Raw genomic sequence first — 27713 nt, 5'->3', positions numbered from 1 at the left:
ATGCCGCAGTACGATGAGTGGTTCGGTACACTTGACGGGTGTGCAGAAGACAAGTCCCCCCTCACAACGCTTCCAAAGGCAGAGCTGAGCGTTTCTTCGCTTGCTTCCCCTGTGCTCTTCTTCGTGCACTGCTCAGCTTCGCACGATGCTCTCTCGCCTCGCTCTTCGAGGGGAATGCGAGGGGAGGAAAGATGCACAGAGAGAGGGAGAACTCACGATGACACGATGCCCACCTGCGCTCCTTCGGTCGTCCAATCCCGTGGAAAGCCCTATGAGAGGCGCACCTTCGCCCATGGGCGTGTTGAGCACTGAAGCGCACCGACTTGTAAAAGCACATCTCATCATGACTCGGACACGAAGTGTCACGTTAGAGGATGTTTTGCGAACGGCAGCGCTTCGCCATCGCCATTACGCGGCGCTGCATCCCTGACACGTCTGCATCCTCACGGCCTTCCCTTCTCTAGCGGTCCTGTGACGCCGCTTACTGGTACACCCCGGTGACACCTCGTCTGCAGGTGGTAACAGCGCTAATGCGGTGCCGGAAGGCCGCTGCGGGGAAAATAGCCTACGTGTTGGTGGCGCAGACTGTGGGAATGAAACCGCCGCCGTGGGGCTGCCCTCCGCTGCTTTCGTCTCTTCGGCTTTGCCCTCTCGCGGCGGCGACACCGACGGCCTCGAAGGGGCGGTGCATTCGCCGACGCTGTGGCGCACCTCGGCTGACCCAATCTCTGCGCGCGCCTCTTTGCGCGAGTCGCAGCTGTGGCTGTTGCTGTTGTTGGTGCTGCTATCCTCCTCTTTAAGCGGTGCCACAATGCACGGCGTATCCGCCGCTTGGTTGTGGACCTCCTTCCCGAGGAGTGCATTACCATTAGCAGCACTTGAGATGGCCGAAGCGTCGTTGTCACCCTCTGCCCCGCCTACACTGTGCACCAGGGAAGCGTCGAGAAGCTCCGTGCCTGAAGGCAACGTAGATTGACGAGACGATGACAGCGAGGACGACAGCGACGGCGTCCTTGCCCCAGCATTGGCCTGCTCCATGACTGCCTCATGCTGCTCGCACTGCAAGTCGACGAGGCGCTGCAGCACCTCCTCTTTGACGCGGCGAGTGGCACTCACCGCCACGCAGAGCACCGTCGCTATCGGCAGCAGCGGGGCGGACGTCACGTAACCACCACAGCACTGCAGGGCTTCCTCCATGCCAGCGGCGGACATCGCTGTAGGGTGATACTCAAAGAAAGCAAGCACGTAGACCACATCATGGCTACTATCCCACTCGTACCCCTCCCAGCCACTCGGGTCACCGCAGCGAGACGTATGCAGTCGAACGAATGGGGGGACACCAGCGTCTAGCATAGAGAGGCCCATGGCCAAGTCGCCGACGTCGAGAAATGCGAGCGGGTCATCGCCAGGGATGCGCGGCACAAGGCTCGCCATGGTGGACACGTAGCCGATCACCTGGACTGAAGGGGGAAAATAGGCGTCAAAGTAGGCGTCGTAGCCTACATTTAACTCTGGCAGTTCTCCCAAGACGCGGCTGAGCAGCCAACCCGCGACGCGTCTCGTGTCCCTCGCGCGGCTAGCGTTCAGCTCTCTGGGAGGGGACAAAAGGGGCAATGAAGCACCAACTGCGCCGCATGGTGACCTTCCCTGCTTTGCCAGCGTGGATTCCAACTCCGCTATGCGGCGCTGATGGGCTGCCTCAACGAGCTTAGAAGCGTTCTCGCTCGCTTTCATTTGCTCGCGTAGGCGGGTCAGCTCATCAAGCAGTACCTGGTGCTCGCTGGTCTTCATTTCGCTCCACTCGACCTCATCAACCTTGGTTACGCGGGTGCGGATGCGTTTCAGACGCTGGGTGTAGCGGAGCGTGCTGAGAGTCTCCTGGTAGTAGTCCGCGCTCGGATGCACGCAGGCGAGAAACGTGGTCATGGACGACCCGGTCAAGTAACGTTGCAGCAGCACTGTCAAGGTGGTGTCTCGGAAGTTCACGTAGGGACGAGCTCCATCCTGGGTGACTCGTTGGTTGCTCAGTGCCTCCAGTACGGTGCTCAGGCGGGAGAGCGATTTGTTGATGCTGATGCTCTCCTTGTTGAGTTGAGGGGAGAAGACGGTCTGCCGTTCACTCCCGGCCAGGTCAACGAAGCAGAGACGCACCCCGCGGCTTTTGATGGTGAAGATAGCGTGGCTACGACTGCTGCGAGGGTTGCGCTCTGTCGGTGCGGTGCGGCGTGAACTCATGCTGTAAGCAGCTACGGCATTCCACTGCTGCACAGACGTGAGGGAGCACGTGGTGAGTCCCTCCACCACAATCACCGGGCCTAGCGGTCCTTGGCGACGGCGGATGTGCCGCGGCTCTCCGTGCGCGAGAAGGTCGTTCACAGACTCTAGATACACCTCGAGCATCGCCACCTCCACGACACCCTCACCGCGCAGAAGCTCCTCCACGCAGAGTGCGAGTATTCCAGGCTCCTTCTCACTTCCCCCTATGGTATAGGTCTTGCCGCTGCTCGTGTGGCCGTAGGCAAGAAAGCACAGCGTGTCTGGGTGTTCTGGCGTGGCTGCGAGCATCCTCCGCAACACCAGCTTCTCGAACACAGCTCTGTTGCTCACGTGCTCGTCGAAGAGAAAGTCCTCCTTGTAGGAGCGGCGCCCAGCCAGCGCGTTGACGCCGCTGTTGTCCTGCAAGCTTATGTGATGAGTTGCATGACTGAGAGAAACACACGAGTTACGGCGCAACTCCGTATTGGGTCGCACGCGCACCGCCACCTCCACGCGCCGTTGACTCATCGACTTTGTCGTTGAGTTGCGCTTGGGCTTGTGCGGTTTGAGGAAGCTTGGGAGAGTTTGAGAGAGCGACCGAAGCACTGCTGCGCGCAGGCAGAGGCACACAAGAAGGAGCCAAATAGTGCCTATACCTGTGCGCGTGTGTATGTCAGAGGCGTTGCTGCGTATGTGACTTGGAGGAGAAACTCCAATGACATGCCGCAGACGTGCTCCCCCCTGTCCCCTCCTCTTTTACCGTGTACTCTTCTATAGCACAGTATATATACTCTTGAAGTTGGTGGTGGCAATGTCTATGGATCGCATGCACTGTCGTGTTGCAGCGTGTGGGTCCGTCGAAGTGCGCGATATCAACTTCCTCTTAGGCTTTCCCTTTATGTATGTTGGTGTGTGCGTGTGAGGCTGAGTGCTTATCCGCGATACACACTGTCCATGCCTCTCAGTAACCGGCAGTCCCGTAATAATTCCTCGGCAAAGGGGAACGCTGGCTGTACTAGGCGAAACAGAGAAAGCCATGGAGAGAAATAGAGAGGAGAGTTGTGGGCAGGGGGAAGGCGTCGCGGTGCGGATGGAGGCGGAAAGCAACGGCAGCTTGGTCACTCTTAGCTCTTCTGTCTTCCCTTGGTATCGGCATAGCGGCTGGTAGAGGGCGGCGCCACAGCAACACTCAAAGAGAGAGAGATGCAAAAGAGCGCCTATTAAAGACTCTGCTACCCTAGCTGTGCCCCCACCACCACCACCACCACCCTTCACTCCTCCTGTAATGCACTGCGGAAGGACATGCCGTGATACGACACCGCTGCGACAGAGACAAGCACACATCGTTGTGTTCAGGCAGGTGAACAGGAAAACGTGTGCAATGAGGGCACCATCGACAAACCCGCAGCGCGCTCACAATGATGTCAACTCGGCAACGGAGGCCCGAGCCTCACTGCCTCCCTCGTGATTTGCGCTAGTGGAAAAATGAAAGAGGAGTGACATACACGAAAAAGCACACAGACGCATACAAAGAGGCTCACGGAGGAAACACAACGACACACCAGGCACGCCTCCCCCGAGCAAGTTCATCGATGCGGGCACCCCCGTGAGCGCGTAAACGCACACAGAGAGAGAGAAAGAGCTGTGTGCCAGCCCACTTGGAGCAGAAAGAGGAGAGGGGGGTGGGCCGCGGTGACGCACAGGGTCAACGATACTCGGCTACCACAGCAACAATGAAAGCACTATGTCCACCCTGGCTAGCAGTACAAGTGTAGTTCTCTCATCTCGTGCCGTCAAGCATGCCGGCCCACAAGCGAAGAACAGCCATAAAAGAGGAGATCAGCGCAGGAAGCGCGACAAAATGAGAACAAAGGGAGAAGGAAAAGAGCGCGCGTGCGAACAACGAACGACAGAGCGCGAAGGCGCAACGTATGAAGCACAAAACAGCCACCGCACACACAAACGCACATCGCTCGTGACGCCACAGTGCACAGAAGAGAGAGAAGTGACCTCAATCGGCTAAAACGCCACACACCACAGCGAGAGAGAAAGCGGCAGCCGCGTTCGCCCACTCGCGAAGGTACACGGCGAGGCACTCATCAGAGACTCAAGTGATGGGCACCACATACATCGAGCTTTGCACCAGTACCCGTGCCGCGGGCACACACACACGCACAGGCGCCTGCAACTTCTTAGTGAGTATGCTCCTCCCGCATGCACACAAGAATGCTGACAGGGGCCTCGAGGCGCGTTCCCTCCTGTAACACTGACAGAGCGACGCACTGTCTCAGCGAGAAAGTGATCAGAGAGTGAAACAGGGGGTAGTGGCGCGGTGAGCCTTACTGCCGAAGGGTCTGGTCTCACTAAGGGATACAGCTGCGACCAACGCCTCATAGTGGCGCCGCAAGCCCATTCCCCTATAATGAGCCTCACACCCCAGTCCAGCTATGCACAGCTCGCGCAGCGCCCTCCCAGGTGATGCCACGTCGCCTTGCCGCTATAACTCCTATAGCTACGCACACCGCCGCGAGTACTGTCACCGCAGTAGCGGCGCTCGTGACACGGGAACCGCCGGTACATTCGCCCCCACTGTATTTTTGGCTACCATTTTCGACCGCTGTCTCTGGCGAGGCATCGTGAAAACTGCACCTCACCTCGTAGTGCTTCGTGTCCCCGCGCGTGAAGAAGGGTCGACAGAACTCCTTCTCCACCTCCCCTCTCTCAATAAGCCCCATTGCCTCAGCCTCGGAGATGGTGATGTACTCCACGCGAATAGTGGATAGCTTTCCCATCTCCATCACTGCCGGTTGCGCATACAGGGCGATCTCATCCCACGTGGATGGTTGCGCCCGACCCGCCTTGTCATGGCCCAGCAGCCCGTATGTCTTAGAAAAGAGGATGGACGACTCCTTGACGCGGAGGCGATACAGGACGAAGAGCGCCTCGTCTCGTCTCACCTCTGCGAGTGACACAGAAAAGGAGCAGGTCAGCTTCGTGGGGAAATGCGCAATCTCCAGCTCCCCCTCTCGCTTACCCTTGACGGAAATGAGAAGCCCCGCGTTGCAGGACATGACGGCACACACACACACGAGTCAGCGACTGGGGCGGGAAGAGAGAGAGCGCAAGATGGAAGGGTGCCCAAGTAGGGAGAAGAGGAATAGCAAAAGAAAAGGCGGGGAGAGGCCGCACAGCAGCACAGCGTTCGACAGAGCAACGTCTCGATCGAAGACGTGCCCCACCTGAATCGGCACAAGATTATACGAGCTCGACGCGCCCGTGTCTTTGTGGTGGCGGTAGCAGCAACAGCACTTACCAATGACGCAAGAGGGGATTCGCGGTGTGCCCCCACTCGCTCTCGTTTTGTTCGTTGCGTTGCTCTCCCTTCTCCTAGCGTCTGGTGCTCCGTCCTCTATCCTGCTCAGAAGAGGCTCCCTAGAACAGGGGTAAATGGACTAAGCCCGGCGGAGACAAAAGACAACGTCGTCGTCGTGAATCAAGCAGAGAGAGCAGCTCAAGCGGAAAATGAGATGCAGAGAAGAAGACGGAGGACGGAGGCTGACGCAACAAACTCGAAAAGAGAGCGCGGGCCACAATGAAGGGGGGGGGGTGAAAACGCCACAGTGCGAGATGGTGACGGCGAACTCACCAACAGGCGAGACCAAATGACGAGATGAAACAGCCCCTAAGAAGGAAAAGAAGAAAGCGCCCACACTGGATCGGCCAACGTCAAACGAGAGCAAGGTGGAGGAAGAGGGCACAAGCAACGGACAACGTCAGGGTCAACGGAAAAGGTACGCCTGCTCGTGGTGGTGTACTGACAGGCACGCTTGTGCCTTCACGTTTAGGCGGCTACCTTCTTCTGTGAGGGAAGATAATCGAAGGCGCTGAAATGGTGCCTGATTCGCGTACCAGCGGGTGTGTGTGTGCGCAGTTAGGAAGGGAGAACCAGCAAAGGAAAGCAAAAAATTGCCTTGTGAGTGCTGTCGGACGTACGGCCAAAAAACGATCGATGCAAGCACGCAGGAATGTGCAAGAGTGCTCTCTATATCGGTACAACTAAGCACGTGAATTGGTGGCTCAGTATGGTCCTCTTTGAAGGGGCTGGGTAGGGGCGGATGACCGAGAAAGGGACGCACTCGGGTTAGGTGGATTACCTCGCAGAGACAGGCCTATATGAAAATGCTCAACAGTGCTTAGAAAATAAAGAGAAAAGCGCGTGAAGGTGAGGAGGACAGTTGAGCGAAAAAAGAGACAAAGAAAGGAGTCGAGACCTACACAAGCACTCCGGTGGGGAAAATGTGCTCCCTTTTGCGCCCATGTGCGCACGACTCAGCCATCAGATGAAAGAGACACATGCCGCCGACATCCACTGTCCAGGGAGCAGCTACGCCGCAGAGCACCACTGACACTCACCGCCACACAGAAAACCTGCGTGTAAATGCCGCGCAAACGCTTCGGTTCAGACACTAATTGGCTATGCCAACGACCTCTCGACTTCCTGCAGGCTTCACTCGACGCTCGTGATGATGCTGGCCAGCTCACCGCGGTGCCTCAGGGGCCCGGTGCCCGCTCTCCGCAGGGGGAGGGGGGAGGGGGCAACGCCCTGCAGCCTGCGCTTGGTCGCGGCGGTGGGCTCGCGGCGTCGACAGGGGAGAGGGGTCTGGGCGGGCGCGGCGCCACAGTGACGCACGGTCATGACCACGGCAGTGCCAGCTCACCACGAGCCCGGCATCGACGATCCAGCACGTGCCCGCATCCGGCTACAGCCGCCCTGCTGCTGCGGCGCGGCGGTGATGCCGAGCGTCGCGCTGGGCCCACCCCCGCGCCGTGTGCGGTGGCATTGCAATGGGCTGAACGGCGCCCAACCGTGCTGACTGCGCCCGACTCCTTGAGATAGCCGTGGCGGGGCGGCGGCATGGATGAGCTGCGTGGCTGTATGGGTATACGTGTTGGCCTGCTCGTGGTAGAGCGGCGCGTTAGCGAATAAAAACGAGTAAACAAAATGAAGATTTCATTCGTTCCCTTTCGTGTTGCATTTTCAACAAGTCGACATGTCACTGACGCGTCCCGCCCCCATTCGCGGTTGGTAGGCGAAAAAAGGGAGGGGGTCAGGCGTGCGCCGAAGTAGACAAAAGAAAAAAGAGAGACGCAATGCGGTAGGAAGGCGTGGGAAAGGGCGAGGCGGCCAGCGGTAGCGGTAGAGGCGGTGGTGGTGGCGGATCCGGTGGAATCGCCTCCTCAGCTTCACCATTGCCATTACTATCCACTCAGTTGCTCCCTCATGGATCACCGGCGTCGTCTGGCCCTCAAGCTTATCAGCCCTCTACTTCTCCTTCACGCGAAACGGGTCAATTCCACTACCGTAGCAGTGAGCTATTAACGATAAAGGAAAAAAAGTACTTTCCACGCGGCACAGCAGCCTGCGTGGCCGGCGCGGCATGAGGCAGACAGGCAGAAGAGTCTTCGACAACGTCGCACACGAGCGTGCCGCTGCGGAGAGCTGCATTGCTGCGCATATGCCACTGCATTGATGGCCCATAGTGATACACGCACCACTAAGGATCACCGATGCGCTTGAGTGCGTCAATCACGAGGTCCCAGTACTTGCTGAAGTCCAGTTCCGACGCCACCTGCGTGTGGCATTGTTCCGGCCTCGGGTAGCGAAAGTCAGTGACTATCATGCCAGCCGTTAATTCCCCGTTCAGTTCGATGTTCACCGGCACTCGATTGGTCGTCATCACGGTGGGGTCAATCACGTACGCCACAGCACATGGATCGTGCACCTTGGCGTATGTATTTCGCTGTGTTTCGTATACTTCTGTGTAGAATTCCAAAATCTTCAGTATGAAGTCAGCAGGCTTTGTGCCCACCTCCTTCACCCGCTGCAGGACCTCCGGCGTGGCGAGCGCCTGGCTTGTCAGGTCAAGCCCCACCATTGTCACGTCCCAGCTCTCGTTAAACACAATGTGGGCCGCCTCCGGGTCGACAAAGATGTTGAACTCCGCGACGGGGGACGCATTACCAATACAGCAGCTGCCACCCATCAGAACCACCTCCTTCACGCGTTCCACGATGCGCGGCTCAAGACGAGCAGCCATTGCAATATTCGTCAGGCCTCCCGTGGGCACAAGCGTAATGGACTTAGGCTCGTGCGACATGATCAGCTCAATGATGAGATGCACTGCGTGGCGCTTGTCCAGCTTTGTCTTGAACTCCGAGGGGTAGCTGACGGTACCCAGGCCGGTTTCACCGTGAATCTGAGGGGCAGTCCGCACTTTGCGCACGAGGGGCTTGCAGCAACCAGCCGCGATGGGCACCCCGACAATGCCGGCCACATCAGCCACCAGCTGCGCATTCCGGGTCACCTTCTCCAAGGTCTGGTTACCCACCACTGTCGTAATGGCAAGTAGCTCGATCTCCGGGTTGCCGTAGGCGAGGAGGATAGCCACGGCATCATCGATTCCGGGATCGCAGTCAAGAATAATTTTGCGCGGCATTACTTGAAAATGCTGGATATCTCTTGTTTACGTGAACTGTGAGCACGAGGGCGTCAAAGTGGAAGCAGCTGAGGGGAAATTGGGTGGAGGGTGAGCGAGAACGTTTTCCTCCGTATGTTACGACCTTCCCGCCACCGAGGGCGGAAACAAACAAGCAGATGGAAAAACAAAACGGGCACATTGAGCGGTGGGCCCAGCAAGAGATGGGGTGACAAGAAGAGAAGAAAGAGAAAAAGGTCAGGAGAGAGCGATGATGCGCGTGTATTCCTCGATGTGTTCATGACGAGCACCGCTACTGCATCGCCTACAACAGCATGCAACGGCACACGTGCTAGACGGCGCCAGAAACACGCTAAAAACTGGAGAGCGGCACCACATGCAGCATACGCTGCGAGGGAGGGATGGGGAGGGCTAACAAGCTGCCAACAAGAATAGAGGTATGACAACTAGCTATGCGTCGCTGGTGTGTCTTGCGCCGTCTGCGGCGAGTGGAGGAAAGGGGTACGACACTCCCGGGTGCGCACGTGTCAAGGACTACCCTCTCCTCGAAGAAAAAGAGCGTGTCATCTCCACAGGACATCAGCCTGTCGCTGCTGAGCCACTGATTCCGTCTTCTCCATGGCTTCAAGCGTGGATCGCTGCAGCATGTATGCAACTCTGAGCAATGTGAGACAGAAATACACACAGTAAACGACGACGAAGAAACAGAGGATGCACCGTGATGCAAAGGAGATCGAAGAACAGCACAGGGAAAGAGAGGGAGATAACGGCATGGTCAAGGCTCCCATGCGTCTTTCGGGCAGTACAGGATGTTTTGTCCGATCCTCTCTTCGCTGACATGCTGCGGCTCACATACACCTCGCTGATACGCACACGTGCGCACACCAGTATGCATCTCCTACTCGCTTGCACCATGTACAAGACCCCTCCTCCTCCTCCATCATAAAAAACGTGCGCAGATCCACCAGCGATCCAACTGCGCAAAAGAGGAGAGCTGAAATAAGCCGTACTGGAGCGCGTCCATCCCCTGCGGCAGAGCACGAGCCCACCCCCACTCGACACCCCCGACCCCGCTGCGGGCCCACCGCGTGGCGCGGAGCAGCGCTAGACACGCCTTGCAGCAAGGCGCCAACCCAGCCATCGGCGCACGCCCCTGCCTCGAGCTCTGCCCACCCACCCACCTCGCAGCTCGCCTCGCCGCCGCCCCCATATTGTGCCGGCCGCCGTCTGGTGCATCCCTCAGGGTGGCTCAGGGCTCCCCACACCAGCAGGCAGCAGGGGCCTGGCCGCCGACATCCGTAGCGAGACACCGCTCGGCCCTCTCCTCCCTACGTCGCGGGGGCATGGCCCTGTCAGCACCAGAGACGGCTCGGCGTTGGCAGGGATGCGGGGGAGGGGCTGCTTGGCACCCCGCACAGAGTTGGGGGCGCGGGGCCCTGAGATGCCACGCACTGGCGGGTGCCCCCCTGCCATCAGGGAAAGAGTACCAACCAGGAGTAAAAAGAGAAAAACACCGTAATGAGAAGCGCTTCGGGGGGAGGGGGGGTACGCCGGCCAACCAACGAAAGCACGTCAAGCATAACACCGCAGCAGAGAGGAAAAAAGGGAAGGCGTAAAGAGAGACTCAGGCGGGGCAGAGAGTCAGAGGCGCATGCGCAGAGAGGTGGAACAAGGATGTACGCAGAGCATGCAGCCCAAGACACGAGGGAAAGGTACGCCTCTTTTCCTCGCTTGTGTTTGGCGAAAAAGACTCGTAGGAGGTAACTGCCTCTCCCCCTACCTCCCTCCCCGCACGCAGGCCGTTGAACAACATCAAGATGGAAGCACGAGAGGAAGTAAGAGAGTGCAACAAGGAGAAGGGCATGCGGCATCATCAGCAGAACTGAGCCGCTGAATACGAAAGGGACACACAGTCACGTTTACCGCCAGGATTCGCTAGGGTGTCGCACTGCCATGACTGCCCAACAGAGGCATTAGTAGCTGCCGCAGTACTCTCCTAGATGGGCAAGGACAGGCTTGCAGGCGGACAAGCGCACCCACACACAGACAAGCCAACTTAAATCGAAGCCCGCAAAGAAGAGAACGCTAAGCAAATCATGACACTCTGAAAGGAGCGGGACGAAAAATTTGAAAGTCACAGAGAGAGGGGGGGGAATGGGGCAGATACCTCTGTCACGTGTGCCGGTGGGGGTGTCAGATGATCGGCTGCAGTTGACAGACGGCACCCCCGGATCCTCTCATTGCTGGTAGACAAACTGCATAGCCTCGAGTGGGGCTCGACACGTCGGGCAGGAATTATTCCCAATGCGACTCGCGCAGCTCCAGCATGTGCACAGGTGTCGGCAGGGCAGAAATACGGTGTCTTTGCAGTTTTCTAAGCAGATGACGCACTGCTCCGCATCGAAGGTGGACTGCGTGGGTTCATAGTTGGGCGGCGGCCGAATTGTGGACGACTTGGTGAGTGTCCAACTTTTGTAGGTCACCGTCCCCGCCAAAACCAGCGTCCCGGCAGCCACCGCAAGGTGGAACGGACTCTTCAACAGACTAGCCCTATCCGCGTTCACAATGGACTCCAGCATCTCCTTCTGCCTGTTGATGGTGAGCTCGTGCTGTGCTATGAGATTCTGCTGGTCTCCTAGTTTCTGGAAAAGCTTCCACCCAGCAATGCCGATCGGTACCAGTGCGATAAGCTCCAGCCCACTCATGATGACGACAGGGAGCAGTGATAACAGTGGTAAAGGTGAGAAAGGAGGGCAGCGCCGATTAACGACGACGGTGTTGAGACTAGGGGAGTGAGTGGTGCGCCTAATGTCTGAGCAGACCAGTGCTGTACAACGCCACCAGTGCGATTATTGAAGCAGGGCTACGACCAGCAGCCACACACTTCTAGTCACATCCACTTGCATTCCCCCCCCTCGGTGAGCCACTGTGAGGATAGCACGCTACAGAGTGCTGGTGCCTCAGCACGTTAGGAGAGTGACGCAGCGAGCAGTTCAACGTGAAAAGATGCAAAACAAAAAAAATGCCGAGAAGGAAATCGGCGAGCGGCGCTATGCTCGAGGACTGTAAGAGAGGGAGAGATGGGCAAAAGAACACAGCGAGGGACCGCTGAGGTAGAGGGGAGAGAAAACCGTGGAGAGGGGGGCGAGGAGAACAGTCACAGAGCAGTCGATACCCCACATGATAACACACAAACACGGCGCGTGGCATTGGAGAGAGAAGCCATGTCCGGCCCAGAAAAATCTGTCCCTTTATTCTCAGGAGGACGGCGGCCTATACGTGGGCCGCGGCTCACCGACAGCAGGCGCCACCACACCGGCCTTACTGCCGTGTACAGCAGTCATGCCCCGGAAAGGCCAGCGGTGAGTCGCTGCCCTTCCACAGAGAAGAAAAATGTCAGTTTCCACTCAACGCGTCCATCCCCTGCGGCAGAGCACGAGCCCACCCCCACTCGACACCCCCGACCCCGCTGCGGGCCCACCGCGTGGCGCGGAGCAGCGCTAGACACGCCTTGCAGCAAGGCGCCAACCCAGCCATCGGCGCACGCCCCTGCCTCGAGCTCTGCCCACCCACCCACCTCGCAGCTCGCCTCGCCGCCGCCCCCATATTGTGCCGGCCGCCGTCTGGTGCATCCCTCAGGGTGGCTCAGGGCTCCCCACACCAGCAGGCAGCAGGGGCCTGGCCGCCGACATCCGTAGCGAGACACCGCTCGGCCCTCTCCTCCCTACGTCACGGGGGCATGGCCCTGTCAGCACCAGAGACGGCTCGGCGTTGGCAGGGATGCGGGGGAGGGGCTGCTTGGCACCCCGCACAGAGTTGGGGGCGAGGGGCCCTGAGATGCCACGCACTGGCGCGTGTGTCTGTTCTTCGTCCCTGAGGGCGTGCTTAAAGGCAGAGGCGAAAGAGGTGTAGACACCTGCACGAAGAAACAAACAAGATGAGGCGGCGAACGCACGCACTGAAATCCGCAATGTGTTGACGTCCTGGCCTTCGACCTCACTCCCCGTGTATTGCTGACATTGCCGGTGGAGAGCGTGTGCTGTGCGCATTTCTTCTGCGTTCGGCTTCATTGTGCTTTCCGCAGAATTGGGCAACGCGGCATGCCTCGCACTCCTTTCCATGTCGTGCAAAGAAGTCACGACGTCTGGGGAGGGGGGACTAAGAGAAAAAAATTGCGGGGAGAGGGGGAAGAAGCCCTGAAGAGCACGAGACTCGACTGTAGGCAGTAGCAACGAGTGGGACCTGGCGCACGTTCAAGTATTCGCTCATAGAAGCACACGTTCACTGGCGTCTACACGCCTATGAAAGAAGGTTAGAGGCCGTTGGGCAGACATGACGGAGACAGCGGGTATGCGCGTGCTGCGTTCTGCGGCTTATGTACACGCGGACATGCTTGCAACTGGGAGCAATGGACTTATCCTTTTCCTGCGTCACCTGTCATCGCTACCCCCACCCCGCCTCGGCCCAGCGCTTCTCTGCGCTTCCCTTCCGACGCGCCTAGGTACCTCTAGGTCGTTACCCGTCATCGGAGAGACCGAACGCCTGCCAGACGACCATCGTGAACGTCGGATCGTCCTCAACGCTGGCGGAGACCATATACCAGAAGTACGCAAAGACTTCGTAGTCAAGCTCCCCGCCCCCCAGCTCCACGATGTACGCCTCCAGGGCCTGCTTCCATATGGTGCCTTGCTGACGCACAGCGTTGCCCTCGATGAGCTCCGGATGGAAGCTCCTCAGCAACGCAGCACAGGCAACATTGCCTGAATGTTGCCTGTCGAGTCGGTTGAAGAGCTTACGGATAACGGCAACGCGCGACGGTGGGACGGGGGTACACAGCATGAGAACCAAGTCTACGCGGGTCGGGGACTTCAGTCGAAGCCACTCCAGTTCAACATCCAACACCCCCGAGAGACCATCCGGCACACCTGCGGCGCGCAGTGCTTTGATGAACGCTTCGATTGGCACACGCTCAGTACCCCACTCTCTCAGCGCTGAGTAGAGCTGCACAAATGCCGGGCCATTCTTGGCACTGCGCCGCATCCATTCAACCACGGCTGCCTGCACCAGCTGCAGCATGGAACCCGTGATAGAAGGGAAGTACTGCCGGTACGCAGCGAGCAGGTCTGCGACGAGTACGCCGTCCTCGGTTTCGCTATCCTTCTTGAGGTAGTAGTAGAGCTGATTAGACTCCTCCGGGCGGAACCCCGTGCGCAGCTTGGTGCACACGTAGAAGAATTGCCGCGACGTCAGCTCTGCCCGCACCAGCGCCCTTATGTCCAAGTCCAATGGCAGCTGTCGACTGTGTTCCGGGTAATGAAGCTCCATAGACTCTAGAACGCTCTGGAGGGCAAGCGTACCGGTATGGTAAATCTCCGTCTCTCCAATATCCAGCGTGGCTTCTGCGAAGCGCCCCATCAGCAGCGGATACTCGGCAACACTAGGAATCACTTTGCTGAACAGCAGCTGGTGCAGCAGCACCACCTCGCAACCCAGGCACGAGCCAGTTGCCGTACCGTCCTCGGCGTCATCGTCCTTCTCGCTAGCGCAGTAGTGCAACAGCCAGTGGGATTCGGAGCTGCTAAGCCCGCAGGTGTCTTCCATAAACGCTAGCGCCTCCCAGCGCTCCAATGGAGGCGGGGATTCCTCTGTTGCCTGGCGACGGCGGCTGTTCTGCCAATCCAGCACATCCACGAGATGCTCCTCGAACGGGCTCATGACGGCACTCTCCTGCACCGCACGCCGTACCGCCGCCACAGTCTGTGACACTTGCCACGTTCGAAACGGAATTATATCCCGCAACGCCAGCGTGACACGACCAGGACGGATGCCCCTGGCGCAGGAGCGGCGCCTTCCCCTCTGTGCCTCCTCGAAGCTGTCCGTGGGACTCGCCTCCTTCGCCGTTTCCTCCTCCTCCAGCTCTAGGACGCGAAGGAGGAGAGAGACCTCCTTGTGCGTCAGCAAAGACGTCGGGAAAATGGGCTCCACAGCGATGAGCAGCGCCGCTGCGTCTACAGCAACGTTGGTGGACTCGACGTAGCGGGAGTCCACAGAGAGAAACGATGGCAGAAACGCTCGGGTACCGTCGGAGTGCAGACGCGGCACAAGGCCATACGCGACTCGCTTGTACAGCCGCAGCATGAACAGCGGGTCCGTGAGTGCCGACTCGTGCGTAGAGTCCACCGAGAACATGCCACCTTCTACACTTGTGCGCTTGTCTGGTAACAGATGGAGCAAAGCTGGCGCGCTGTGTCTGCACACAAGCGAGACTACACCAGCCACAATGTTGGCCAGTGGGACGGCAAAGAATGAGCCGCCAAGCGGTGAAGTGGGAGAAGAGAGATGAGGGAGAATGGGGAGCAACAGAAGATGCACATCTCGCGTGGCGGAGGAACAGTGCACAGGTAAAGAGAGTGGAAAGGGCGCTGTGGGTAGGTGCTCGCGCGACAGACGTAGACACGCACACTCAACAGAGTCAGACGCGGCGGAGACGACAAGGCAAAGTGGAAAGCGGCTCCAAAAGAAAGCCGGCAGGCAGGCAATGCGCAAGAGAGAAAGCGAAAGCGAGTGTGGCCCTGCAAGGCCGTTTGTCCGCGGGTTTATGATTTTGTGCCCTTCTTCGACGCGCAGGTTGACAATACTGTGGAGCGCACGTGGTGCGTCACTCATCTGCCAATGACTCCATCGCCCTCCAGCAGTGGTCCCCCTCCTTTCTGCGTATGCAAGGGAGAGCTGTACAGATTGGAGGAGGAGGGCAACAGCACGGACTGGTGCAAAAAAATATGCAGCGACCCCAATACAGCTCTAGCAAAAAAAACCGCGCAGCTGCGCAAGTTCGGCGTCAAGCTCACGTACTGCGCCTTGCTCAATGGCAAGCAGCTCATCAATGTGCGCCTTCCGCTCCGCAGCCCACTCTGACGCGTGCTGCAGGGTGTACCGCAGCTCGTGCAGGGTCGATGCAGAGGTCGGCAACGATGGCGCAGCGCACGTCGCGGCAGCGGCGTCACACAACCGCTGCACCTCCGCCTCTGCACACCGCAGTGCCTGCAAATACACACGCACCTCACCCAGGTAGAGTGTCGCCTCGGTGGCAGCAGCCTCGTCGCGCCGGGTAGTGGATTCGAGGGCAGCCCAACTCTCACGCAGAGCTGCTACTTCTGCCGACATGGCGCGACACCGCCACTGCGCCGCGAGTGCCAGACCCTCCGTCTGCCGGAGGTGCCCAGTGAAAACATCTGGTAGTAGCGCGGCCGATTGGGGGATCATAACTGCAGACTCCTCGATAGTGTCTTGCTCCTTTCGTGGAGACAAGAGAGTGCGCCGTTGTGAAGGTGTGTTGCCTGCCGAAGCGATGGCGCTACTCTCTCCATGCGCAGTGGACGTTGAATGAGCAGCAGCTGATACTGCTGAAGCCGCGCTGGCGGCCGCCACCATCTCGGCAAGCTTCGGGTATTGCGCGTAAAGTCGGCGCCAGCGCCGCTCACCCTGACATGCACCGGGCACCCGCACAAACGCATGGCAGGCGGCGAGAAGTGCGTCTAGTCCGACCGCGCGTTGCGTCTCCGGCGACAGAGTGGTCGCGTAGCGCGCGCATGTCTTTAGCGCGTCGTAGACGGTGCGCTTCGTTACAGCTCTGGCAGCTGTCGCACTTGCCGCTCTTGCGTGTGCGTGCAGCTCGAACTTCACACAAGCAGCGTACAGTGAAAGCACAGCCAGCAGCGCCTCCGGCTGGCGCGCCGCATCTGCACCCTCGCACTCCCGCAGCAGCGACAAGAAGAGCTCGTCATCGGCGTGATTGGCGCTGTGACACAGATGCAGAGCTGCTTCAGCACTCCGCGGATTCACGTATCTCAGCACAATGGTATTGCTGCTGGATTCACCGGCGCTGGCAGTGGCGTGCTCCGTGAAGTACGCGCGAAAGAACGGCGTGTGGTTCATCAAGGCGCGCTTCGAGAAGTACAGCGTGTGTTGGCTGTCGTCGACCACAAATGCAACAACGTCATCGCAGTCATCGATAGCAGAGCTCCGGCCTGCCTTGGGCGAGACACTCGTGACCAGTGCAGCCATCTCGAGCTAATGTTTTTCCTTTTCGGTTTGTTGTCCGCCTCTGTGTGATGCGTTACTTCGTGTCTGCGACGGTTGTGAAGCAGAAAAGGGCCGGAGAGAGAAGTGAAGAAGGCGTGAAGTTGTCGCATCGAAATAAGAGGGAGGGAGCAAGGAAAGAAGAAGAGAAACACGGGTACCGAGCAAGCGTCATCATCACATTCCATACCGTTCTCCGCTGCTGCTGAGTACCCCGCCGCTGAATCGCGAGTGCAACACCGCATCGGTCGGTGTGAAACACCTGTGGTGGTTCGCTCCAGCGCCCATGTAGATGCCTTGTGGTGAGATGAAGTGAGGATGAGGTGCAGCATCGATGTCTCTCGATGCCGCGCTGCAAGGAGGGCTACGTCATTCTGTCTTTGTTGATCATGGCGCCCCTACGTGGGGGGGGGGGGGGGGTAGGCCAGCTCCTCCCCCCTCCCTCCCCCTCTTGTCGTGTGCAGTCCTGGAGTGGTGGAGAGAAGGGAGGGAGAAGGGGGGAAAGAAGAGACCGAAGACAAGATGAGGCGTGACCAAAGGCACGCATCACCTACCTGGTCTTCTTCGCCCGTGCCTCTGGTGCTGCGCTCGCGTTCACGGTATACGACGCGTGGTGGTGCGCCTTCGATAGAAAGGAATACGCCGTACCCGCCATGAGAACATCAACCCTGGAGACTCACTCCGCGATCGAGAGGTGCCGGTAGTGGACAACGTAGACGATCGAAAGTACAAAGCCGGCAAGTTTGCGTAACGTCAGCTTCAGGCTCAGAGGGCAGGCGGAGGTCTTGTCATTCACCACGTGAGCGGCGGCGATGCACATGGCTTGAGTCACGCAGCCCAGCGCCACGCGCAACTAACTGACTGCCTCCATGAGCATAAACTCGGCGTAGAGGCGCATCGGCTGCACAAGGAAGAGCGGGATGACGAAGAGATGAGACAAACAAGGCGCCTCTGTCCACATTGGTGAAGCATTATCCTTCGCTGGCGCTACGGTCATTGCGGCCGCGTTCGCACGGGCGCAGTGGTACATGGGTTCCTGAAAGACACTCAACCCCATCATGCACGCTGTGGGGTGGTCACCAGAATGGCCACTCCACAGCCCCAGTGCCACGCCAGCGACGACGCAGTGGCTGCGGTGCTAGATGCTAGCTCGGCTCTCGTGCTGCTCTTCCTGAACGCCTTCTCCACTGGCAGCGTGATAAGGCCCATGCAGATGGCCAAGCCGGATGCCATCTGTGGCGCTGTGAAACACTTCCCGAAGAAGTACACGGCGAGCACGTTGAGCATCATCGAGGAGGAGCGGAAAGCTGCGTGGAGGGGGATGGAGATGTGGAAGCCAAAGGCGAGGTTGCTGCCGAGAGACATGCCCCACCCAACGACGACGAGGATCCGTTTTGTAGAGCAGCGAGGTGGGAGAGCGCCGCCGCTGAAACGGTCACATGTTGGACGCTGCCTCCTGTGGCCCTTGTGGCCCCCTGAAGCGCAGCAACAGAGGTAGGGTGAAGAGGGGGACGCACATGCACTGAGCGAAGGTGAGGGGCGTAGTAAATGTGCGACGAGCCGGTGATGATGAGCTTCACTAACAAGAAAAAACGTTCGTCTGGCGACCGCAGAAGATGTCTGCCTATGCCGTATGCGCCCAGCGCGGTGGTAGTGGTGGCGGTGGTGGAAAGTCGGGGGCGAAAAGGAGGCGAGGGTCGATGTCTGGCAATTACCCCTGTCTCGTCGATACCCACGGATGGGCGTCTAGCGATCGAAGAGAACGAGGAAGGGATGCGAAGGGCGACGCCTGGTGTGGCGTGAAGGGGTGGCTGATGCCAGGCATACCCGAGAGCAGTGGCGCAGCTGAAAAAGAGACCCGTAGAGCGGGGTGGGAATCGAGGTGGTGGCGGCGGTTATGCAACGGAAGAAAGATGAGGCGCCGGAGAAGGGAAGAGAGCCGCGACGAGGCCAGCGCGTCCAGCCAAGAACGGCGAGGAGGGCGTGCGAGAAGAAGACCAGTGATGAGGGGAAATGTCTACGCACCCGCACAGAGAGAAAAGGGGGAGCAAAAGACGCGGGTGACGTAGTGAATCGCCACACGCAACCACCCCCCCCCGGTGCATACGTCAGGTGGCTTTGTCGAGGTCCGACTGAGCACACATGAGAGACGCAATGAAGAGGGAGAGAGAAAACCGAGCGAATGAATCGTAGGGAGGCAGGAGCGCAGGAAGCATGCACGTGCGCCACTGTCCAATCTACATGCACCTCACCCATGAGCACGCACAGACAGATGTGGCTCAGTCTCCCACTGCGGCTGCATGGGTCACTTTGCTCCTGCTGCTCCTGATGCACGAACGCGACGCCGCTTATTCAGCGGAGCAGAGGCGATGACCTCTGACTTGACAAGAGGCGCTGACGCATCACTGGGGTTGGCCGTTTCGCCGTACGTTGTGAAGAGCCGCTGCTTTGCCTTGCCGATGCTCGCTGAACGGCGCGCTACCTTTGAAGACCGCCTGACGCCCCGCGACGGCACAGACGCAGCCGCTGTCGCACCCGCGTTGTCTATCATAGGCGCAGCCGCCTCGTGCACCTTTCCACGGCGGCGCTCATTCGACTTTGCAGACCAACGCTGCACTCGACCAGGTCGCTGTATCTGCTGCGACGATGCCCTCCACTCAGCGTCTCCACTGCCCACCAAGTCAGCCACCGAGGGCGCCACTGCAGTGGAGTCTAGCGCAGTGCCCCCGGACAGCCAATATTCACCCGACGGCACCTCCTGCGACGCACCGCGATGCGCTGAAGCATGCACAGGGATCGACAACACCGCATCGTCCTGGTCCTCGCCCTTCTTGTCGCACGCCTCTCTCACCGTATCGTCGTTGCCGTCCGGACGCAATCGCGCTTCTCTTGCAGCACTTCGCAGCTCCGCCATCTCCTCGTCGTGTCGATGGCGCAGTTGCAGGAGCTTTTCGTTGAAACTGACGCACATCTGGTCCAGATAAAACTGATGGCGCTCGTTCTGCTGGCGCAGCTCGTAATTCTCTGCCATCAGCTGGTCCACACGTCGCGCCTCCTCCTGCTGTTGGAAGAACGCCTGTCGCTGCTCTTGTCGGCTTCGCCGCGCATCTTCGCGGGCCTCCAAGAGCTCGCACCGAGTGAACTGGTGTTGCTGCTGCTCCTGTGTGAGCAGGGAACTGAGCTCCGACACGCGCGACTGCAGGAGACTGAAGCAGTCGGCGGTGCTCCTGCCGTCGTCTACGACAATGGCCGCCGTGGTGGTGCCGGCCAATCCGCCGTCGCTGCCACCAACGCTGGTGGTACCACGCTCAGCAATGGCGGTGGCAGTGTTTGACAGGGTGTGAAAGAGTGCTCGCTGCGCCGGTGTGATGAGCGACTCCAGTGCCGCCAGAAACGCATCCTTCTGCGCGACAGCGCGCGTTAGCTGCTCGACGTTGTCCACCAGCTCGGTGATCTTGTCGCAGAGCACTTGCTGATGCGCCTGCACCTTCTCTAACTCCACCTGCTGCTCCATCTGTCGATCGTCCAACACGGCCTCATCGACGTTGGCGGTGACCGGCTTCGCGTCCAGGTAGAGGCGGGTCATCTCCTCCCGTATCGACTGATCGGCGTACGTCTGAAATAACTGCAGGCGCAGCTGCTCCAGCACCGTCTCTGCAGTGGCCGCCCGACGTGTTGACGCCTGCAGGACCGCGCGCTCCTCCTTGCGCTCCATATCGATTGCGAGAAGACGCCTGTTCGCATGCAGCACCTCGTCATAGAGTTGATGATTCTGTGTCCGCAGCCCGCTCAGCGAGCTTGAGAGGACGAGCAGCTGTTCGCGTACGTCTTCGTATTGCTCAGTGGCACGCAGCACCGCATTGCGTAGCCGGTCCAGCACGTCACCGCCCCACTCATCTTCGCTGATGCCGTGTGAGCGCAGCTGACGAACGCACCACAACAGGTGCGCGTGCGCGTCGTCAACGTCTACTTCGCTCGCTCGCACCTGTACCTCAGAGCTGTCACTGCTCTCTGCCGAGGCTTCTGGCGTGGCGAACTCCGGCTGATCGTCTCCCGCACCCGCGTCGGCTTCTTCCGACGACAGCGATGATGTGTCCGGGGAGTTAGACAGTACTGACGGCACGCTACTGACCTTCGTATTTGCTGAGGGGAAGTGGCTCTGCAAACGGTAGAGATCCTGTTCCCGCTCCTCCAGCAGGTGACGATAGTACTGAGATTCTCGTTGCAGCCTCTCCGCAGGAGCAAGTGCTGTAGCGTTCGCGTCCACCACTGAGGCTGGCACCGCAATCTGGGAGTCGGCAGGCACTTCTGTCAGCGGTGACTGCACGACCTTCATGGCGTTTCGCTGCTGCTCTAACTTCAGTGTCTCCTCCAGAACGCGGAGGCGGTACCGAAGGACTTCGATGACGCCTTGGCGTTCGCTGTTGTCGGCGTTGTCTTCATGCACGTTCCAGCCGCTCCTGCTACCCGCGCCACCGGCTGCACCCGCGGGAGAGAGGGAGCTCGGACGTCCATAGACGCGGGCGACTGTGCTCAACAGTCTGTTCTCGACCCGGCTTTTTACCTTCTTGACCTTCCGGCGACGCGCATTGGTCGCAAACTCCAGTGACGACTTTGTCTCCTCATAACTGCCTGCCTCGAGGGAGACGGTAACGAGGAGAATAAGGTGCCAGCTGTGCATGCATGGGGCGAGATACGTAGTGAGCAGGGAATTGCGGAAATGCAGCGCCTCCGCCTCGGTGCCGCTGGACTCCATCAGCTGGCGCAGCGCCATCAAGGACATGTTGATGAAGATGGCCTGGTTGACCATCTCCCCGGCGGCGCCGCTCTTCTTTAGTCTCTCCGTTCCGGCGAGGTCGGCGAGCGTGACTCGCGTCGTTGTGAGCGGCGCACCGTCGAGGAAACGCGTGATGTGCAGAGACAAAAGTGTGAAGGAACGCGAGCTGTGGGCGTTGAGGGTGTGTGCGCGCGTCACGCGCAGTCGCGACGCCGCCTTCATCCTCTTGAGCACCTCAGCGCTGCTCTGGATCAGAGCCTTGGGTTCCAAGGCACTGCCAAGGTAGCTGGCACCGCCGTTGCTGCCACTGCCGGTGCAGCTCGTTAGCGGTCGTGACAGCTCGACACCAAACTTGCCACCGCGGGCACCGTCAAGCAGGCTGTAGGCTTTGTTGTTGTAGATCTGTATGTAGCTCATCTCCACCACCTCGTTGTTAACGTCAAGGGAGCGAAACACCTCCTCCGCAACGGCCGGAGCCAACGCATTCATCGTGTAGGTCTTGCCACTCCCGGTTTGGCCGTAGCACAGCACGCAAACATTGAAGCCAGCCGCCATCTGCTCCGTGATGGATGGGATGAGGCGCTCGCACAGGGCCGTGTTTGTCACCTCCGGCTCCAGCACCTCGCCAAACTCGTACTGTCGACGCTCCCTCGTGCTCGGAGAGGTGATGGTGAGCACGCGGCCACGTGAGCCGATGCTCCTGCCAGCCGTGGCCGTGCCACCGAGCACAGCGCTACGATCCTCTTCGTGGAGGTGCGTCGTCGGGGCCTCTGCCGCGGAGAAGCTCGGCGGCGGCGACGAGGAGTACATCGTTGGAGAGGCAGGGGTCAAGGGCAGACGCTTTGACGGCTGCGTCGACGGACACACTACCACTCTGGGCAACGAAACCGAGAGCGCAGGAAATGTGGTGGCCTCCGTAGACGGGGCAGCAGCAACATTGGCACCTCCGTCAGTGTCAGTGAAGGCCGTTGAGAGAGCAGCGGGTGACTCCGCCGAGCCGCCACCGCCGCAGCTGTGCAGACGCGGCGAGGCGAGTCCGTTATCCTGGGAGGAGACACGACAGACCATCCGTGGCGTCGCAAGTGTGCCATCCTCCACTGTGTAAGAGAGCAACGCCGTTGACGAGGACAATTTGGGGGCAGCTTTCAAGCGCACGATGACGCTGATGCTCTCCTGTGAAGATACAGCTGGCGTCGCGGGGCCGTGCTGGGAGAAACTGGTGCTAAGCAGTGGCATCGCCGTAATGCCCGGTGTTGGGGAAGCCACGCGTGGGGGTAACTGCCGCGACACATCACTGCCGATAATGCGCAGCGCGCTGTGCGTTGGTTCTGCTCCGGATCCCATGGCTGGAAGTGTTGACAGCTTCAGCTTCGCTACGCGGCTGCTGATGCTTGTCGGGTGTGCGTGCACGCCATTTGCAGTAAAATCGTTCGTCGCTGTAGGCGTGCTCCCAATACCGTGGACGTCGCCGTTACTCGGTGACGACATGAAGACCTCAAGCGCCAGCGCAGAGGGATGGTCCTCGAGATAGTTTCGCGAATGAGCAGAAGACGCTCCTACGGTGAACAACGCCCAGACTTCCCCCCCTCCACCCCCTGGGAGCAAAGAGAGAGAAAGACGGCGGCGAGTATGGAGAGAGAGGAAAGTGTCACGCACGCACGCACGCGAGAGAAGGCGCAGTGAGTTCACAACTGAGCACCAAAATGAGTAAGCGAAAACAACAAAAAAAAGAGGCCCTCGACAAGCAAAGCGAACGAGCGAGAGAGAGAGAGAGGGGGGGATGGATGGATGGACGAAGCAACACTGCATACATGCACGTATCCACATGCGCCACCGTCAGACAATCTGTAAGAAATGGGCTGCGAGCGGTGCATTGACTGCTTGCTTAGAGTCTCTCCTCACCTATCGCGCCTTTTTGCGAGAAAGCGTTAGTAGTGGTCATCATGAGTACCAAGCGAGCGCAACAGCAACAGGAGAAAAATACGCCAGCAATCGAGTCGTACTGTCACTCAATGAAGGCTTGAAAGAAGCAAAGCGGCGTTGCTCCCGCTGCATTTCCCGCGCTTTCCTCACTGACGAGTGAGAAGACCGCTATTAAGATTTGTGCTGATGCCCCACAGCCGAGCCACACACGCGCGCAAAGGTGTCTCTTCCACTCCGCACACCCACTCGCCACCATGTTGAGCACGAGCCCACCCCCACTCGACACCCCCGGCCCCGCTGCGGGCCCACCGCGTGGCGCGGAGCAGCGCTAGACACGCCTTGCAGCAAGGCGCCAACCCAGCCATCGGCGCACGCCCCTGCCTCGAGCTCTGCCCACCCACCCACCTCGCAGCTCGCCTCGCCGCCGCCCCCATATTGTGCCGGCCGCCGCCTGGTGCATCCCTCAGGGTGGCTCAGGGCTCCCCACACCAGCAGGCAGCAGGGGCCTGGCCGCCGACATCCGTAGCGAGACACCGCTCGGCCCTCTCCTCCCTACGTCACGGGGGCATGGCCCTGTCAGCACCAGAGACGGCTCGGCGTTGGCAGGGATGCGGGGGAGGGGCTGCTTGGCACCCCGCACAGAGTTGGGGGCGAGGGGGCCTGAGATGCCACGCACTGGCGTGTGTGTCTGTTCTTCGTCCCTGAGGGCGTGCTTAAAGGCAGAGGCGAAAGACGATCGTAGTAGATGTGCATGGGCATGTCCAGTGCTCTGGTAGGACCGACGCCGAGGAAGGAAACACGCACAGTGCTGAGGTTGAGTGAATGAAAAGAGGAAGCCGCAGTTTGCGCAAAGAGAAAGAAGTGAGAAGAGATGCCTGTGTGGAAAAATTCAAGCTAGAAGTTTGCTTCGCACTCAGGGAAGGGGGGAGGGGCAAGGTCCCTGGCATCGCACTGGCAACACCAACGGTCACCCCCTTCCACATGTGCACACACATAGACCTCTATGAAACTTGCACACTGTCACTGGGCAAAGGGGGCTGAGGTAGTCACCCGCTTACCCCTAAAAAAATGTACCGGCACATCGTGTAGCCTCGGCTGTCGCTTCGGCGGGTGGCGGACAGCACCGTCCCCCAGTCTGCCGCCCCCTCCCTTTGTGGCACTCAGCCTAAACCCACGTCGGCATGTGTGCTTGGGTATGCAGCGCCGCAGGGATGCGAGAGGGAAAGGAAAATAGGCAAAGGAAGCAGCAGCAGCAGTGGGTAGAGAAGCAGCGGCACTCTTCTTCTTGCTGCGGCGGCCTCGGAGCCCTTCTCTTCGTCCCGCCGCCCCCTCTTTCTTTGTGCGCCCCCTCGCTTTCAAGTCGCTCCTTTTGGTTTTTTGATGTTGTCGTTCTGCGCGACTGTTCTACCCTAACGTACTTTAAGGAGCTTAATGCGCATCTTGTTACCCCTGGACATGCGCTGCGCTCACTGAATTCACCGCCGCCAGCATGGCAATCGCTCCAGCCACTCTACTCCTACGTCCCGCGCACTATGAAAAGCAAACTCGCGCACGGGTGTGGCGAAGAGGAGGAGGGAGAAGCGGAAATGGAGGAAAGGGGGAAATAGAGGGGAGAGGGGCAGTGGGGAATTATTAGCAAACGAAAAAGATGGAGAACGCAAAGCATGAAATAACAAAAAGCATCACAAGCAAGCGAGAAACTAACGCCGCACGGCTTTGACTTCGGAAAAGGGAGACCCCGTCTGTGGGGGTGACTCTATCCCCCCGGCTGCGTCACGGCCCCCTCCCCCTCCTCCGCCCATCATTGCCCGCCTATTGCTCCACCCTTTGGTGCTCGCTCTCTCTCTCTGAGCGCACGTCTTTCTCTCTCTTAACCTCCTGCGCCCAGAATCAACTCCAGAAACACGCATATAAGGGCAGAGGCATCGCACTCCACACGCGGATACTCAGAGGTCGCGAGGAAAGAGATGTGAGTGACGCCAGGGAGAGAGTGAAACAACCATCAGCGGTGGTGGTGGTGCTCCTAGTGCATCCTCGGGGGGAAGTGGGAAATCATGACAACACGGCAGTACAGAGAGAGAACAGAGGAGAGAGGGAAAGCAAAAGTGACACGCAAACAAATGAGCAGACGAAGGAGAGAAGTGGAACTACGGTCGAAGAGGCAAAGGTAAAAACAGTAATGCACCTATACAGCTCGGTCAACCCCTCTTTGCGCCCTCCCCACGCACACACGCGCGCACACTCCCAGTGAACTCGGGGGTGCACACATTTTAATAATACTCGCAAGTGCGAGAGTGAAGAAGTGAAGCAAAACGGAAAAGAAGAGAAAGAGGGGAAAGGAAAAAGGGAGAAGGTGCCTACTGTAGCTCCAGTATTGCGGTCTTTCCGCATTCCCCATCGCTTCCGCGCTGATACACGAACACACCTCACAGACTTGATGGTGCTCAACTGTCGACAAGCAGCAACAGTCATGCAGACCATCGAGAACACAGCGAAGAGGAAAGACACCATAGCACCGCATGAAGAAGGAGAAAGCGAGAGAGGGGCCCGAAAGGGGGGAAGACACACTCTTTCGCGTAAGCCCATCTGCAGACTCCCGCCCCGTCCCCGCCCCCCTTACCATAAAAGAAAGGCAGGGAAGGAGGGAGGAGAGGCCGGTGGTGACGGCGGCACGCACATTCAACTTTACCCGTGCGCACCGACCGCCACGAATGTTTTGTCCTCCGTTGATAGAAAAAAAAAAGAGAAAAAAGTGAAGGAAGAGCGCACACAATAAAACAACCGTCAGCGAAGAGACGACGCATTACACCCGCCCAGAGTCCTCCACCACCGCCGCCGCCTGCAGGTGCAAGTCGTCTTCTGCCTCACCCGTGCAAGCCGCATGCGCCCTAGAGGAAAGAGAGGCGCTAAACAGAGACGGGGAGAAGGAAACGACTGTGAGGTGTCCATGTGTCCTGCTTCCCCGCAGACTCGCACGCATGCCTCGCACCATACAGTACCAAGCACGACCAAAGGAAAATCAGAGGGGAACACTTGGTGCGGGTGTCGTTGTGTGTATATGAGCACCCGCCATGCTGCAGCGTGGAGGCGACCACCTCCAGTTCGATGGCGTAAGGGAACAAACTGGAATAGCAGAGAGAGCCACCAGCAAACAAAAGAAAGGGAAAACAAGCAACTACACCTGCATGCGGGGATGCATAACTAAACCAAGACGTGGTAGGAAACGTTTAACAGAGTCGCGTCCATGCGGGGCGGCACCCCGCGCACGTCATCCCGGTGTGCACTGAGAACAAAAAAAGAGATGCGCAGTAGCACACCTCCGTCCGATGCAGTACATCTACCAGACACGCCGCTTCATTATGCGTGCCAACGACTGCAAGAGTTTGAAGAAACAACAGCACAGAGACAGAGAAGCACAGCTGGGGAAGCAACACTACACCGTCCTTCCTCCACCGGCACAACACACATGAACTCTGAATTAACCTGCAACAAGTTATGAGGGGGGAGGGGGGGACAACACAAAATCGCCATAACGCAGACGTAGGGGAAGCGCACTGACTTGCCACACACGGTGACATCGTCCATCAGCAACACAACAGAAAACGTGTGGCACTAACAACGTCATTAGCCTTTTCCTGTCAATCACCCACACGTACAGTTGAGCCTCTTTACCCACGCCACGTCCCCACTTACTTTGCGTTTCGCCTGCAGCACTACTTCTTATCGTGGGGTAAACCCACAGCCTCCTCCACACCGTCGCTGTACGGCTTGACCGCCCCGGAGCCCTCAGTGTCTGACACACACCCAAACAGATCAACGGCGTGCATGCAGATGTGCGCCAAGACCTTCACGATGTCCTGCACGAACCACCACACAATGCAGTAGATCCACACCCACAGCGGCAACAGCCTCTCCGAGTTCGTCTGGCCCCACGCGAGACCCTCCGTCAGCACACCATCCGGGCTCGACTTGTGCCAGAACGACGCAGCCATCGTCGACACGAATAGCGAGATGAGCGCGCCGCAGAGCAGGATCGGGCTTGGTGCCATGTAGAAGAAGAAGTGGCCACCCGTGCGCGACGAGAAGAGCGTCAGGAAGTCCGAAATCGAGATCTTCAGGTACATCATCGTCACGAGCTTGCCCTGCGGCAGCTGCGCGAGGCCAAGGTGGCGGAACCACGA

At 59.0% G+C, this 27713-nt stretch overlaps 8 protein-coding genes and 1 pseudogene across 8 annotated transcripts in view, besides 4 other annotated features; all 9 read right to left on the bottom strand.

Moving 5' to 3' along the window:
- Positions 1 to 408: 408 nt before the first annotated feature.
- LPMP_181550 (kinesin, putative) lies at positions 409 to 2784 on the bottom strand (the record flags this gene model as incomplete). The annotated part of the gene is made up of 1 exon (XM_010699686.1): positions 409 to 2784. The coding sequence occupies one exon, from the start codon at positions 2782 to 2784 to the stop codon at positions 409 to 411; it is 2376 nt and encodes a 791-aa protein (XP_010697988.1).
- Positions 2785 to 4685: 1901 nt separating this feature from the next.
- LPMP_181540 (hypothetical protein) lies at positions 4686 to 5327 on the bottom strand (the record flags this gene model as incomplete). Its single annotated transcript, XM_010699685.1, has 1 exon — positions 4686 to 5327. One exon carries the CDS (start codon positions 5325 to 5327, stop codon positions 4686 to 4688), a length of 642 nt encoding a protein of 213 aa, XP_010697987.1.
- A 1452-nt stretch (positions 5328 to 6779) lies between these two features.
- Positions 6780 to 7239: a repeat region.
- A 572-nt stretch (positions 7240 to 7811) lies between these two features.
- On the bottom strand, positions 7812 to 8753 carry NH (nonspecific nucleoside hydrolase, putative; the record flags this gene model as incomplete). The annotated part of the gene is made up of 1 exon (XM_010699684.1): positions 7812 to 8753. The coding sequence occupies one exon, from the start codon at positions 8751 to 8753 to the stop codon at positions 7812 to 7814; it is 942 nt and encodes a 313-aa protein (XP_010697986.1).
- Positions 8754 to 9766: 1013 nt separating this feature from the next.
- Positions 9767 to 10231: a repeat region.
- Positions 10232 to 10990: 759 nt separating this feature from the next.
- Positions 10991 to 11458, bottom strand: LPMP_181520 (hypothetical protein; the record flags this gene model as incomplete). The annotated part of the gene is made up of 1 exon (XM_010699683.1): positions 10991 to 11458. The coding sequence occupies one exon, from the start codon at positions 11456 to 11458 to the stop codon at positions 10991 to 10993; it is 468 nt and encodes a 155-aa protein (XP_010697985.1).
- Positions 11459 to 12161: 703 nt separating this feature from the next.
- Positions 12162 to 12610: a repeat region.
- Positions 12611 to 13268: 658 nt separating this feature from the next.
- LPMP_181510 (hypothetical protein) lies at positions 13269 to 14942 on the bottom strand (the record flags this gene model as incomplete). Its single annotated transcript, XM_010699682.1, has 1 exon — positions 13269 to 14942. The coding sequence occupies one exon, from the start codon at positions 14940 to 14942 to the stop codon at positions 13269 to 13271; it is 1674 nt and encodes a 557-aa protein (XP_010697984.1).
- A 612-nt stretch (positions 14943 to 15554) lies between these two features.
- LPMP_181500 (hypothetical protein) lies at positions 15555 to 16817 on the bottom strand (the record flags this gene model as incomplete). Its single annotated transcript, XM_010699681.1, has 1 exon — positions 15555 to 16817. One exon carries the CDS (start codon positions 16815 to 16817, stop codon positions 15555 to 15557), a length of 1263 nt encoding a protein of 420 aa, XP_010697983.1.
- A 691-nt stretch (positions 16818 to 17508) lies between these two features.
- Positions 17509 to 18568, bottom strand: LPMP_181490 (annotated as a pseudogene).
- Positions 18569 to 19137: 569 nt separating this feature from the next.
- Positions 19138 to 22419, bottom strand: LPMP_181480 (kinesin, putative; the record flags this gene model as incomplete). Its single annotated transcript, XM_010699680.1, has 1 exon — positions 19138 to 22419. The coding sequence occupies one exon, from the start codon at positions 22417 to 22419 to the stop codon at positions 19138 to 19140; it is 3282 nt and encodes a 1093-aa protein (XP_010697982.1).
- A 1397-nt stretch (positions 22420 to 23816) lies between these two features.
- Positions 23817 to 24217: a repeat region.
- Positions 24218 to 27245: 3028 nt separating this feature from the next.
- LPMP_181470 (P-type H+-ATPase, putative) overlaps positions 27246 to 27713 on the bottom strand; it is a gene marked incomplete at both ends in the record, with an annotated part of 2784 nt that continues 2316 nt past the window's right edge. The window contains one exon of the mRNA XM_010699679.1: positions 27246 to 27713. This exon is cut by the window's right edge and continues 2316 nt beyond it. Within this exon, the coding sequence (XP_010697981.1) occupies positions 27246 to 27713 (468 nt within the window).

The sequence above is a fragment of the Leishmania panamensis genome (genome assembly GCF_000755165.1).
Source record: "Leishmania panamensis strain MHOM/PA/94/PSC-1 chromosome 18 sequence".
Lineage (NCBI taxonomy): Eukaryota > Euglenozoa > Kinetoplastea > Trypanosomatida > Trypanosomatidae > Leishmania > Leishmania panamensis.
The sequence above is the reverse complement of the archived record's forward strand: the minus strand, read 5'-3'. Positions and strand labels throughout refer to the sequence as shown.